This window comes from Oncorhynchus mykiss, chromosome 8 (genome assembly GCF_013265735.2).
Source record: "Oncorhynchus mykiss isolate Arlee chromosome 8, USDA_OmykA_1.1, whole genome shotgun sequence".
NCBI classification, from domain to species: Eukaryota; Metazoa; Chordata; class Actinopteri; order Salmoniformes; family Salmonidae; genus Oncorhynchus; species Oncorhynchus mykiss.
Window position 1 is genome coordinate 84863415 of NC_048572.1, and position 15126 is coordinate 84878540.

At 44.8% G+C, this 15126-nt stretch overlaps 1 protein-coding gene across 13 annotated transcripts in view; it reads left to right on the forward strand.

The window, feature by feature from the left end:
- Window positions 1–15126, forward strand: part of LOC110492646 (receptor-type tyrosine-protein phosphatase F) — a 495157-nt gene that overhangs the window by 426927 nt on the left and 53104 nt on the right. For all 13 annotated transcript variants that reach the window (XM_036986572.1, XM_036986579.1, XM_036986575.1 and 10 more), the window contains one exon: window positions 7502–7599. In XM_036986572.1, coding sequence (XP_036842467.1) covers window positions 7502–7599 — 98 coding nt within the window. The remainder of the gene's footprint in view (window positions 1–7501; window positions 7600–15126) is intronic.

Sequence of the window (15126 nt, forward strand, 5' to 3'; positions counted from 1 at the left end):
GGAGCCCCGTCTCATGCTAAGGTGCTGTGGAGCCCCACCTCATGCTAAGGTGCTGTGGAGCCCCGCCTCATGCTAAGGTGCTGTGGAGCCCCGCCTCATGCTAAGGTGCTGTGGAGCCCCGCCTCATGCTAAGGTGCTGTGGAGCCCCGTCTTATGCTAAGGTGCTGTGGAGCCCCGCCTCATGCTAAGGTGCTGTGGAGCCCCGCCTCATGCTAAGGTGCTGTGGAGCCCCGCCTCATGCTAAGGTGCTGTGGAGCCCCGCCTCATGCTAAGGTGCTGTGGAGCCCCGCCTCATGCTAAGGTGCTGTGGAGCCCCGTCTCATGCTAAGGTGCTGTGGAGACCCGTCTCAGAGCTCCCTGGTGTTACATGAGTCTAAATGGTGCCATGTTCTTCTGGGGTATGGAAGGCCAGTGGTAGCAGTCTATGTTAGCCCATCAGGGTTCAGTGTTGCAGCTATGGTAGCACCCATTAGGGTTCAGTGTTATGTCTATGGTAGCCCCCATTAGGGTTCAGTGTTATGTCTATGTTAGCACCCATTAGGGTTCAGTGTTATGTCTATGGTAGCCCCCATCAGGGCTCAGTGTTGCAGCTATGGTAGCCCCCATCAGGGCTCAGTGTTATGTCTATGTTAGCACCCATTAGGGTTCGGTGTTATGTCTATGTTAGCACCCATTAGGGTTCAGTGTTATGTCTATGGTAGCACCCATTAGGGCTCAGTGTTGCAGCTATGGTAGCACCCATGAGGGCTCAGTGAATGTTAGCACCCATTAGGGCTCAGTGTTATGTCTATGGTAGCCTCCATTAGGGCTCAGTGTTATGTCTATGGTAGCGCCAATTAGGGCTCTGTGTTATGTCTATGGTAGCCCCCATTAGGGCTCAGTGTTATGTCTATGGTAGCCCCCATGAGGGTTCAGTGTTGCAGCTATGGTAGCCCCCATTAGGGCTCAGTGTTATGTCTATGGTAGCCCCCATTAGGGCTCAGTGTTATGTCTATGGTAGCCCCCATTAGGGCTCAGTGTTGCAGCTATGGTAGCCCCCATTAGGGCTCAGTGTTATCTCTATGGTAGCACCCATTAGGGCTCAGTGTTGCAGCTATGGTAGCCCCCATTAGGGCTCAGTGTTATGTCTATGGTAGCCCCCATTAGGGCTCAGTGTTATGTCTATGGTAGCCCCCATTAGGGCTCAATGTTATGTCTATGGTAGCCCCCATTAGGGCTCAGTGTTATGTCTATGTTAGCACCCATTAGGGCTCAGTGTTATGTCTATGGTAGCACCCATTAGGGCTCAGTGTTGCAGCTATGGTAGCCCCCATTAGGGCTCAGTGTTATGTCTATGGTAGCACCCATTAGGGCTCAGTGTTATGTCTATGGTAGCACCCATTAGGGCTCAGTGTTATGTCTATGGTAGCCCCCATCAGGGTTCAGTGTTGCAGCTATGGTAGCACCCATTAGGGTTCAGTGTTATGTCTATGTTAGCACCCATTAGGGCTCAGTGTTATGTCTATGGTAGCCCCCATCAGGGTTCAGTGTTGCAGCTATGGTAGCCCCCATTAGGGCTCAGTGTTATGTCTATGGTAGCCCCCATTAGGGTTCAGTGTTGCAGCTATGGTAGCACCCATTAGGGTTCAGTGTTATGTCTATGTTAGCACCCATTAGGGTTCAGTGTTATGTCTATGTTAGCACCCATTAGGGCTCAGTGTTATGTCTATGGTAGCCCCCATCAGGATTCAGTGTTGCAGCTATGGTAGCACCCATTAGGGTTCAGTGTTATGTCTATGTTAGCACCCATTAGGGCTCAGTGTTATGTCTATGGTAGCCCCCATCAGGGTTCAGTGTTGCAGCTATGGTAGCCCCCATTAGGGCTCAGTGTTATGTCTATGGTAGCCCCCATTAGGGTTCAGTGTTGCAGCTATGGTAGCACCCATTAGGGTTCAGTGTTATGTCTATGTTAGCACCCATTAGGGTTCAGTGTTATGTCTATGTTAGCACCCATTAGGGCTCAGTGTTATGTCTATGGTGGCCCCCATCAGGGTTCAGTGTTGCAGCTATGGTAGCACCCATTAGGGTTCAGTGTTATGTCTATGTTAGCACCCATTAGGGTTCAGTGTTATGTCTATGTTAGCACCCATTAGGGTTCAGTGTTATGTCTATGGTAGCCCCCATTAGGGCTCCGTGTTGCAGCTATGGTAGCACCCATTAGGGTTCAGTGTTGCAGCTATGGTAGCCCCCATTAGGGCTCAGTGTTATGTCTATGGTAGCACCCATTAGGGCTCAGTGTTGCAGCTATGGTAGCCCCCATTAGGGCTCAGTTTTATGTCTATGGTAGCACCCATTAGGGCTCAGTGTTGCAGCTATGGTAGCACCCATTAGGGCTCAGTGTTATGTCTATGGTAGCCCCCATTAGGGCTCAGTGTTATGTCTATGGTAGCCCCCATTAGGGCTCAGTGTTGCAGCTATGGTAGCCCCCATTAGGGCTCAGTGTTATCTCTATGGTAGCAGCCATTAGGGCTCAGTGTTGCAGCTATGGTAGCCCCCATTAGGGCTCAATGTTATGTCTATGGTAGCACCCATTAGGGCTCCGTGTTATGTCTATGTTAGCACCCACTAGGGCTCAGTGTTATGTCTATGGTAGCCCCCATTAGGGCTCAGTGTTATGTCTATGGTAGCCCCCATTAGGGCTCAATGTTATGTCTATGGTAGCCCCCATTAGGGCTCAGTGTTATGTCTATGTTAGCACCCATTAGGGCTCAGTGTTATGTCTATGGTAGCACCCATTAGGGCTCAGTGTTGCAGCTATGGTAGCCCCCATTAGGGCTCAGTGTTATGTCTATGGTAGCACCCATTAGGGCTCAGTGTTATGTCTATGGTAGCACCCATTAGGGCTCAGTGTTATGTCTATGGTAGCACCCATTAGGGCTCAGTGTTATGTCTATTGTAAGCCCCATTAGGGCTCAGTGTTATGTCTATGGTAGCCCCCATTAGGGCTCAGTGTTATGTCTATGGTAGCGCCAATTAGGGCTCCGTGTTATGTCTATGGTAGCCCCCATTAGGGCTCAGTGTTATGTCTATGGTAGTCCCCATTAGGGCTCAGTGTTATGTCTATGGTAGCGCCAATTAGGGCTCCGTGTTATGTCTATGGTAGCCCCCATTAGGGCTCAGTGTTATGTCTATGGTAGCCCCCATTAGGGCTCAGTGTTATGTCTATGGTAGCGCCAATTAGGGCTCAGTGTTATGTCTATGGTAGCGCCAATTAGGGCTCCGTGTTATGTCTATGGTAGCCCCCATTAGGGCTCAGTGTTATGTCTATGGTAGCGCCAATTAGGGCTCCGTGTTATGTCTATGGTAGCGCCAATTAGGGCTCCGTGTTGTGGCTATAAGAAACCATCCAAGACCCATTACACTCCAAAGCATTTTCAACCAACTTTAGCTTAGCTTAGCTTAGCCTTAATGACACTCATGGTAATGTAAGAGTTATAATGTAACATACTGGTAGGCATACCTTTTAACGATGTATAGTTAGTTGATGTACAGTATTACTGTACTGTACTATTTATCCTGAACAGAGTAAGTGTTACGAAAAATACTCACTTTAGTGTCTCTGTGACAATCGACAATAAAGTCATCTTCTTTGATATAGCATGTGAATTTAATATATTAATATAGCATGTGAATTTAATATAGCATGTGTATTTAAAATAGCATGTGTATTTAATATAGCATGTGTATTTAATATAGCATGTGAATTTAATATAGCATGTGAATTTAATATAGCATGTGAATTTAATATAGCATGTGAATTTAATATAGCATGTGAATTTAATATAGCATGTGAATTTAATATAGCATGTGAATTTAATATAGCATGTGAATTTAATATATTAATATAGCATGTGAATTTAATATAGCATGTGAATTTAATATAGCATGTGTATTTAATATAGCATGTGAATTTAATATAGCATGTGAATTTAATATATTAATATAGCATGTGAATTTAATATAGCATGTGAATTTAATATAGCATGTGAATTTAATATAGCATGTGTATTTAATATAGCATGTGAATTTAATATAGCATGTGAATTTAATATAGCATGTGAATTTAATATAGCATGTGAATTTAATATAGCATGTGAATTTAATATATTAATATAGCATGTGAATTTAATATAGCATGTGAATTTAATATAGCATGTGAATTTAATATAGCATGTGTATTTAATATAGCATGTGAATTTAATATAGCATGTGAATTTAATATAGCATGTGAATTTAATATAGCATGTGTATTTAATATAGCATGTGAATTTAATATAGCATGTGAATTTAATATAGCATGTGTATTTAATATAGCATGTGAATTTAATATAGCATGTGAATTTAATATAGCATGTGTATTTAATATAGCATGTGAATTTAATATAGCATGTGAATTTAATATAGCATGTGTATTTAATATAGCATGTGAATTTAATATAGCATGTGAATTTAATATAGCATGTGAATTTAATATAGCATGTGAATTTAATATAGCATGTGAATTTAATATAGCATGTGAATTTAATATAGCATGTGAATTTAATATAGCATGTGTATTTAATATAGCATGTGAATTTAATATAGCATGTGAATTTAATATAGCATGTGAATTTAATATATTAATATAGCATGTGAATTTAATATAGCATGTGAATTTAATATAGCATGTGTATTTAATATAGCATGTGAATTTAATATAGCATGTGAATTTAATATAGCATGTGAATTTAATATAGCATGTGTATTTAATATAGCATGTGTATTTAATATAGCATGTGAATTTAATATAGCATGTGTATTTAATATAGCATGTGTATTTAATATAGCATGTGTATTTAATATAGCATGTGCATTTAATATAGCATGTGTATTTAAGAAAGCATGTGCATTTAAGATAGCATGTGCATTTAATATAGCATGTGTATTTAATATAGCATGTTTATTTAATATAGCATGTGTATTTAAGAAAGCATGTGCATTTAATATAGCATGTGTATTTAATATAGCATTTGAATTTGGAACAGTTAGGCCACGTTAACGCCCGATTTAATTGACACAGTGTGTATAGGTAGTCTCCTCGCGGCAGTGTGATTTAGGGCACGTTAACGACCGATTTAATTGACACAGTGTGTATAGGTAGTCTCCTCGCGGCAGTGTGATTTAGGGCACGTTAACGACCGATTTAATTGACACAGTGTGTATAGGTAGTCTCCTCGCGGCAGTGTGATTTAGGGCACGTTAACGACCGATTTAATTGACACAGTGTGTATAGGTAGTCTCCTCGCAGCAGTGTGATTTAGGGCACGTTCTGATGTTTTGCGCGTCTCTCGGGCGACTACGTGTGTCCTTTTCAGTTGGAATGTGTGACGCGTCAGGCAAGTTTTCAGAAATCCATTTAAGTGCAAAGGGAGCCTTGCCAAGTTCAGAGGAGCGGGGAATTTGTGTCGGTAGATTAGTCATAAATCATCCAATAGCCCAGAATGAGGAATCTAAGGGTTCTGCGTCACCAGTGGCACCCTATTCCCTATATTCCCCCCATAGGGCTCTGGTCAAAAGTAGTGCACTAGAATGGGAATAGGGTGCCATTTGGGACGAATCCCTAGAGCGCCATGGGGGTGTTTTCAGGGTGTGTGTGTGTGTGTGTGTGTCCCCCCATCTCCCTCACTAGGATTATACCCTGCCACCACTGTAAGGACATCTATTGTGGGAAGTGGAAATAAGTTTGCTGGTGACCGATGGGGAGTTTTAGAGCTGTAGTGAAGTGACAGTGTGACTGATGTGGTGAGACTTCTGGCTGTTTTCTGTCTGGATCCCACCGGTCTACTGATTTTTCATATCTTCAACAACTTTTGACCAAAATAGGGAATAGCTGTGCTCTGGCCAGAAGTAGTGCACAGGGACGTGTCGGTTGTCACCAACTTACAGTAGTTTTCTGAGGTCAGGGACGTGTCGGTTGTCACCAACTTACAGTAGTTTTCTGAGGTCAGGGACGTGTCGGTTGTCACCAACTTACAGTAGTTTTGTGAGGTCAGGGAAATGTCTGTTTCCACATGGAGCATGCTCAGTCCAGTCACTCATGATGTGATGTTATCACTGCCTCACGGCCACGCCTCTCTCTGCTCCACCCAGCACGACGATGTCACAGACCTGTGTCAGCTCCCAGCTCTCTCTCTCAGCCTTCTCTCTCTCTCTCTCTCTCTCTCTGTCTCTCTCTCTCTCTCTCTCTCTCTCTCTCTCTCTGTCTCTCTCAGCCTTTTCTCTCTCTCTCTCTCTCTCTCTCTCTCTCTCTCTCTCTCTCTCTTTCTCTCTCTCTCTCTCTCTCTCTCTCTCTCTCTCTCTCTCTCTCTCTCTCTCTCTGTCTCTCTCAGCCTTTTCTCTCTCTCTCTCTGTCTCTCTCAGCCTTTTCTCTCTCTCTCTCTCTCTCTCTCTCTCTTTCTCTCTCTCTCTCTCTCTCTCTCTCTCTCTCTCTCTCTCTCTGTCTCTCTCAGCCTTTTCTCTCTCTCTCTCTCTCTTTCTCTCTCTCTCTCTCTCTCTCTCTCTCTGTCTCTCTCAGCCTTTTCTCTCTCTCTCTCTCTCTCTCTCTCTTTCTCTCTCTCTCTCTCTCTCTCTCTCTCTCTCTCTCTCTCTGTCTCTCTCTCTCTCTCTCTCTCTCTCTCTCTCTGTCTCTCTCAGCCTTTTCTCTCTCTCTCTCTCTCTCTCTCTCTCTCTCTCTCTCTCTCTCTTTCTCTCTCTCTCTCTCTCTCTCTCTCTCTCTCTCTCTCTCTCTCTCTCTCTGTCTCTCTCAGCCTTTTCTCTCTCTCTCTCTCTCTCTCTCTCTCTTTCTCTCTCTCTCTCTCTCTCTCTCTCTCTCTCTCTCTCTCTGTCTCTCTCAGCCTTTTCTCTCTCTCTCTCTCTCTTTCTCTCTCTCTCTCTCTCTCTCTCTCTCTCTCTCTCTCTCTGTCTCTCTCAGCCTTTTCTCTCTCTCTCTCTCTCTCTCTCTCTCTCTCTCTCTCTTTCTCTCTCTCTCTCTCTCTCTCTCTCTCTCTCTCTCTCTCTCTCTCTCTGTCTCTCTCAGCCTTTTCTCTCTCTCTCTCTCTCTCTCTCTCTCTTTCTCTCTCTCTCTCTCTCTCTCTCTCTCTCTCTCTCTCTCTGTCTCTCTCAGCCTTTTCTCTCTCTCTCTCTCTTTCTCTCTCTCTCTCTCTCTCTCTCTCTCTCTCTCTCTCTCTGTCTCTCTCAGCCTTTTCTCTCTCTCTCTCTCTCTCTCTCTCTCTCTCTCTCTCTCTCTCTCTCTCTCTCTCTCTCTGCCTGTCTTCATGTATTGTCGAAAACGATGCACTCCCATGGTCTCTCCCAGTGTCATCTATCCCTGTGGTTGAACCAGTATGTGTTTGTATGGCAACGTTTGCTCACAGCAGTGTCTAACTCTTCTCTCTCTCTCTCTCTCTCTCTCTTTCCTCCCTCTCTTCCTCTCCTGTCTCATCAGGGATGAGAGAACACCCTCCCATCACTGTGTGTGATCTGGCGGACCACATAGACAGGCTAAAGGCCAACGATGGCCTGCGCTTCTCGCAGGAGTACGAGGTAAGATTGCCGCCTCAGCCTTGGACACCAGTTCAGCTACCTGTAACGGTTTCTCATAATAGCCCCACAGGCTGTGAGCTACTCGTTCAGCTCAACGCTAGAGTGTGTCTTCTCTCAGAAGAATGTCAGTCTCTCCTGTGACACTCGGGGATTATCGGTCGTCAGTGACTCTCGCTTCCAAATAAAAAGAGGGGATTTAGACATTTGCATTTAAAGTGGCCTATTTTTCAGAAAGGTAAGCCTATATGGAGACAGAGGAATAGAGAGGGACTGGGATAGAGAGGGACTGGGATAGACAGGGACTGGGATAGAGAGGGACTGGGATAGACAGGGACTGGGATAGAGAGGGACTGGGATATAGAGGGACTGGGATATAGACAGGGGAACAGAGAGGGACTGGGATAGAGAGGAACTGGGATAGAGACAGGGGAACAGAGAGGGACTGGGATAGAGAGGGACTGGGATAGACAGGGACTGGGATAGAGAGGGACTGGGATATAGAGGGACTGGGATATAGACGGGAACAGAGAGGGACTGGGATAGAGAGGGACTGGGATAGAGAGAGACTGGGATAGAGAGGGACTGTTATAGAGACATGGGAACAGAGAGGGACTGGGATAGAGACAGGGGAACAGAGAGGGACTGGGATAGAGAGGGACTGGGATAGAGAGGGACTGGGATAGAGAGAGACGGTGATGGGATAGAGAGAGACGGTGATAGAGAGGGACTGGGAATAGAGAGTGACTGGGATAGAGAGGGACTGGGAATAGAGAGTGACTGGGATAGAGAGGGACTGGGATAGAGAGGGACTGGGATAGAGAGAGACGGTGATGGGATAGAGAGAGACGGTGATAGAGAGGGACTGGGATAGATAGGGACTGGGATAGAGAGGGACTGGGATAGAGAGGGACTGGGATAGAGACAGGGGAACAGAGAGGGAAAGAAGGGAAGATATTCAGTCACAAATGGCACCCTATTCCCCAAGTAGTGCACTATATATATATAGACAGGGGAACAGAGAGGGACTGGGATAGAGAGGAACTGGGATAGAGACAGGGGAACAGAGAGGGACTGGGATAGAGAGGGACTGGGATAGACAGGGACTGGGATAGAGAGGGACTGGGATATAGAGGGACTGGGATATAGACGGGAACAGAGAGGGACTGAGATAGAGAGGGACTGGGATAGAGAGAGACTGGGATAGAGAGGGACTGTTATAGAGACATGGGAACAGAGAGGGACTGGGATAGAGACAGGGGAACAGAGAGGGAAAGAAGGGAAGATATTCAGTCACAAATGGCACCCTATTCCCCAAGTAGTGCACTATATAGGGAATAGGGTTCTATAGGGCCCTGGTCTAAAGTAGTGCACTATATAGGGAATAGGGTTCTATAGGGCCCTGGTCTAAAGTAGTGCACTTAATAGGGAATGGGTGCCATTTTGGGAGGCAGCCTCAAGTCAGTCATGTCTGTCCCCTATGTTCCTCTAGTCAGGGAAGACCCCCTCCCTTGTGGCACAGATGGTGTGTGTGTGTGTGTGCCCACGCGTCCACGGCTGTGCCATCGGAGACAGCGTGGCGCCACTCGGCCGGTTTGTCACGTTCGCCGGCTGTTCCCACTGTGTACTACTCTCCCACTGGGTACATAGTCTGGATAGGCCCTGGCTGTTCCCGCTGTGTACTTCCCTCCCCCTGGTTACATCGTCTGGATAGGCCATGACTGTTCCCGCTGTGTACTTCCCTCCCCCTGGGTACATAGTCTGGATAGGCCCTGGCTGTTCCCGCTGTGTACTTCCCTCCCCCTGGGTACATCGTCTGGATAGGCCATGACTGTTCCCGCTGTGTACTTCCCTCCCCCTGGGTACATAGTCTGGATAGGCCCTGGCTGTTCCCGCTGTGTACTTCCCTCCCCCTGGGGACATAGTCTGGATAGGCCCTGGCTGTTCCTGTCCTGGTGCTGTCTGCCGGCCAGGTTCTCTCATCGTGCGTGGGAGAATCTTCTAGAGACAAACGGACACTACATCATTAGTACACTACATAATTTGTAGTACACTACATCATTTGTAGTACACTACATCATTTGTAGTACACTACATCATTAGTACACTACATCATTAGTACACTACATCATTAGTACACTACACCATTAGTACACTACATCATTAGTACACTACATCATTAGTACACTACATCATTAGTACACTACATCATTAGTACACTACAATCATTAGTGCACTACATCATTAGTGCACTACATCATTAGTGCACTACATCATTAGTGCACTACATCATTAGTACACTACATCATTAGTACACTACATCATTAGTGCACTACATCATTAGTGCACTACATCATTAGTGCACTACATCATTAGTACACTACATCATTAGTACACTACATCATTAGTACACTACATCATTAGTGCACTACATCATTAGTACACTACATCATTAGTACACTACATCATTAGTACACTACATCATTAGTACACTACATCATTAGTGCACTACATCATTAGTGCACTACATCATTAGTGCACTACATCATTAGTGCACTACATCATTAGTACACTACATCATTAGTACACTACATCATTAGTACACCCCATACAGGGTCAGTCTAGATGGTTTAGACTGGCTGATCCTGGGTAGTATAGGTTGTGTTGGCTCAGAATCCTCTCCTCCTCCTAACATTCATCAACAACACAATTCTAGTTTGTATTCTTAGAGGAATGGATATCTCTTGGTGACAGGATTTTTTTTATTTAACTAGGCAAGTCAGTTAGGAACAAATTTGTATTTTACAACGTCGGCCATTTTTTTATTTTTTATCTTTATTTAACCAGGCAAGTCAGTTAAGAACAAATTCTTATTTTCAATGACGGCCTGGGAACTGCCTGTTCAAGGGCAGAACGACAGATTTGTACCTTGTCAGCTCGGGGGTTTGAACTCGCAACCTTCCGGTTACTAGTCCAACGCTCTAACCACTAGGCTACCCTGCCGCCCCAGGGTAGGCCAAACCCGGACGATGCTGGCGCCAAATGTGCGCCGCCCTGTGGGACTCCCAATCACGGCCGGATGTGATACAGCCTGGACTCGAACCAGGGACTTTAGTGACGCCTCTAGCACTGAGATGTAGTGCCTTAGACCGCTGCGCCACTCGGGAGCCTGTCTGTCTATCTATAGTTGTAACTGGCTGATTCCTAGGTATAGTAGTATAGGACTGTAGGGATGATTGGCAGGCTGATGCTTGCTCCAGCCAGTGTACAGTACTCTTTGCTATAATGAGCATAGTATGCCAATCATAAAGTGTATCTACACAGACTCCATCTCACCCAGACAGGCTGCTTTCTCCCTGTGGAAGAGATGTCCTGCCGTCTAGCCTGCACTTATAGTTCTATCATTATCTACATTGAATGCTCTCCTCCTCTCTTCTCCTCCTCTCTTCTCCTTCCCTCCTCACCTTCTCTCACCTCTCCTCCTCTCCTTCTCTCTCCTCCTCCTCCTTCTCCTCCTCTCCTCTCCTTCTCTCTCCTCCCCTCACCTCTCCTCCCCCTCCTCTCCTTCTCTCTCCTCCCCCTCCTCTCCTTCTCTCTCCTCCCCCTCCTCTCCTCTCCTTCTCTCTCCTCCTCCCCTCACCTCTCCTCCTCTCCTTCTCTCTCCTCTCCTCCTCTCCTCCCCTCACCTCTCCTCCCCCTCCTCTCCTTCTCTCTCCTCCCCCTCCTCTCCTTCTCTCTCCTCCTCCCTCCTCTCCTCTCCAGCGTGTCAGAGAGAGTTGTACTGGCTTGGCGCTGTCTCTCTTGTTGACAACAAGTTGTCCGTCTAGCATGCCCGCTCTCCGCCGTTTTCTCAAAGCGTGTTGAACGTCCGTGACATGTTTTGACTGCAAAATGAAAATGTTCCTTAACGAACAGGCAGGTAGGCGGCTGACAGACACGCTGGCTGTGTTGCGGTGCTCGTCAGTGATTCCATGTAAAATCATCTCTCACTACCGGGCTGTTTACGCCTCAGCTCCGTAACAGACTCGCTTTGTCTACTGAGGAGGAGAAAGTTGGGGAAGTTTCAGTGGAACATTTCTTCGTATCATCCTCTGAGGAAAGGGTTTAAATGGCCTTCATCAGAATGGACGATACCCAGTATTACAGTATACACATTAGACTGGGAGGAGACAGAGTATTTCAGTATACACATTAGAATGGGAGGAGACAGAGTATTTCAGTATACACATTAGAAATGGGAGGAGACAGAGTATTACAGTATACACATTAGAATGGGAGGAGACAGAGTATTTCAGTATACACATTAGAAATGGGAGGAGACAGAGTATTACAGTATACACATTAGAATGGGAGGAGACAGAGTATTTCAGTATACACATTAGAAATGGGAGGAGACAGAGTATTTCAGTATACACATTAGAAATGGGAGGAGACAGAGTATTTCAGTATACACATTAGAATGGGAGGAGACAGAGTATTTCAGTATACACATTAGAAATGGGAGGAGACAGAGTATTACAGTATACACATTAGAAATGGGAGGAGACAGAGTATTTCAGTATACGCATTAGAATGGGAGGAGACAGAGTATTTCAGTATACACATTAGACTGGGAGGAGACAGAGTATTACAGTATACACATTAGAATGGGAGGAGACAGAGTATTTCAGTATACACATTAGAAATGGGAGGAGACAGAGTATTACAGTATACGCATTAGAATGGGAGGAGACAGAGTATTACAGTATACACATTAGACTGGGAGGAGACAGAGTATTTCAGTATACGCATTAGAATGGGAGGAGACAGAGTATTTCAGTATACACATTAGAATGGGAGGAGACAGAGTATTTCAGTATACACATTAGAATGGGAGGAGACAGAGTATTTCAGTATACACATTAGAAATGGGAGGAGACAGAGTATTACAGTATACACATTAGAATGGGAGGAGACAGAGTATTACAGTATACACATTAGAATGGGAGGAGACAGAGTATTACAGTATACACATTAGAATGGGAGGAGACAGAGTATTTCAGTATACACATTAGAATGGGAGGAGACAGAGTATTTCAGTATACACATTAGAAATGGGAGGAGACAGAGTATTACAGTATACACATTAGAATGGGAGGAGACAGAGTATTTCAGTATACACATTAGAAATGGGAGGAGACAGAGTATTTCAGTATACACATTAGAATGGGAGGAGACAGAGTATTTCAGTATACACATTAGAAATGGGAGGAGACAGAGTATTTCAGTATACACATTAGAATGGGAGGAGACAGAGTATTTCAGTATACACATTAGAATGGGAGGAGACAGAGTATTTCAGTATACACATTAGAATGGGAGGAGACAGAGTATTTCAGTATACACATTAGAATGGGAGGAGACAGAGTATTTCAGTATACACATTAGACTGGGAGGAGACAGAGTATTTCAGTATACACATTAGAATGGGAGGAGACAGAGTATTTCAGTATACACATTAGAATGGGAGGAGACAGAGTATTTCAGTATACACATTAGAATGGGAGGAGACAGAGTATTTCAGTATACACATTAGACTGGGAGGAGACAGAGTATTTCAGTATACACATTAGAATGGGAGGAGACAGAGTATTTCAGTATACACATTAGAATGGGAGGAGACAGAGTATTTCAGTATACACATTAGAAATGGGAGGAGACAGAGTATTTCAGTATACACATTAGAATGGGAGGAGACAGAGTATTTCAGTATACACATTAGAAATGGGAGGAGACAGAGTATTTCAGTATACACATTAGAATGGGAGGAGACAGAGTATTTCAGTATACACATTATGTCACGACTCCTCCCCTTCCTGTTCGGGTGGCGCTCGTCGTCACCGGCCTACTAGCTGCCACTGATCTTTTCTCCCCTTTCTGTTTATTGGTTTCAATTAACTCAATTAAGAGATAAAAAGAACAAAGGAGAGCAACAATAAAATAACAATGTGGAGGCTATATACAGGGTATTACGGTACAGAGTCAATGTGGAGGCTATATACAGGGTATTACGGTACAGAGTCAATGTGGAGGCTATACACAGGGGGTACCGGTACAGAGTCAATGTGGAGGCTATATACAGGGGTTACTGGTACAGAGTCAATGTGGAGGCTATATACAGGGTATTACGGTACAGAGTCAATGTGGAGGCTATATACAGGGGGTACTGTTACAGAGTCAATGTGGAGGCTATATACAGGGTATTACGGTACAGAGTCAATGTGGAGGCTATATACAGGGTGTTAGGGTACAGAGTCAATGTGGAGGCTATATACAGGGTGTTACGGTACAGAGTCAATGTGGAGGCTATATACAGGGTATTACGGTACAGAGTCAATGTGGAGGCTATATACAGGGTGTTACGGTACAGAGTCAATGTGGAGGCTATATACAGGGTATTACGGTACAGAGTCAATGTGGAGGCTATATACAGGGGGCACCGGTACAGAGTCAATGTGGAGGCTATATACAGGGTATTACGGTACAGAGTCAATGTGGAGGCTATATACAGGGGGCACCGGTACAGAGTCAATGTGGAGGCTATATACAGGGGGTACTGGTAGAGAGTCAATGTGGAGGCTATATACAGGGGGTACTGGTACAGAGTCAATGTGGAGGCTATATACAGGGTGTTACGGTACAGAGTCAATGTAGAGGCTATATACAGGGTATTACGGTACAGAGTCAATGTGGAGACTATATACAGGGGGTACCAGTACAGAGTCAATGTGGAGACTATATACAGGGTGTTACGGTACAGAGTCAATGTGGAGGCTGTATACAGGGGGTACCGGTACAGAGTCAATGTGGAGGCTATATACAGGGTGTTAAGGTACAGAGTCAATGTTGAGGCTATATACAGGGTATTACGGTACAGAGTCAATGTGGAGGCTATATACAGGGGGTACCGGTACAGAGTCAATGTGGAGGCTATATACAGGGGGTACCGGCACAGAGTCAATGTGGAGGATATATACAGGGTGTTACGGTACAGAGTCAATGTGGAGTCTATATACAGGACTATACACCTGTGTTGTTGTCTAGGATGTATAGTCCTAGACCTGTGTTGTTGTATAGTCCTAGACCTGTGTTGTTGTAAAGGATGTATAGTAATAGACCTGTGTTGTTGTATAGTCCTAGACCTGTGTTGTTGTAAAGGATGTATAGTAATAGACCTGTGTTGTTGCATAGTCCTTGACCTGTGTTGTTGTAAAGGATGTATAGTAATAGACCTGTGTTGTTTTATAGTCCTAGACCTGTGTTGTTGTATAGTAATAGACCTGTGTTGTTGTATAGTCCTAGACCTGTGTTGTTGTATAGTCCTAGACCTGTGTTGTTGTATAGTCCTAGACCTGTGTTGTTGTAAAGGATGTATAATAATAGACCTGTGTTGTTGTATAGTCCTAGACCTGTGTTGTTGTATTGTCCTAGACCTGTGTTGTTGTAAAGGATGTATAGTAATAGACCTGTGTTGTTGTATAGGATGTATAG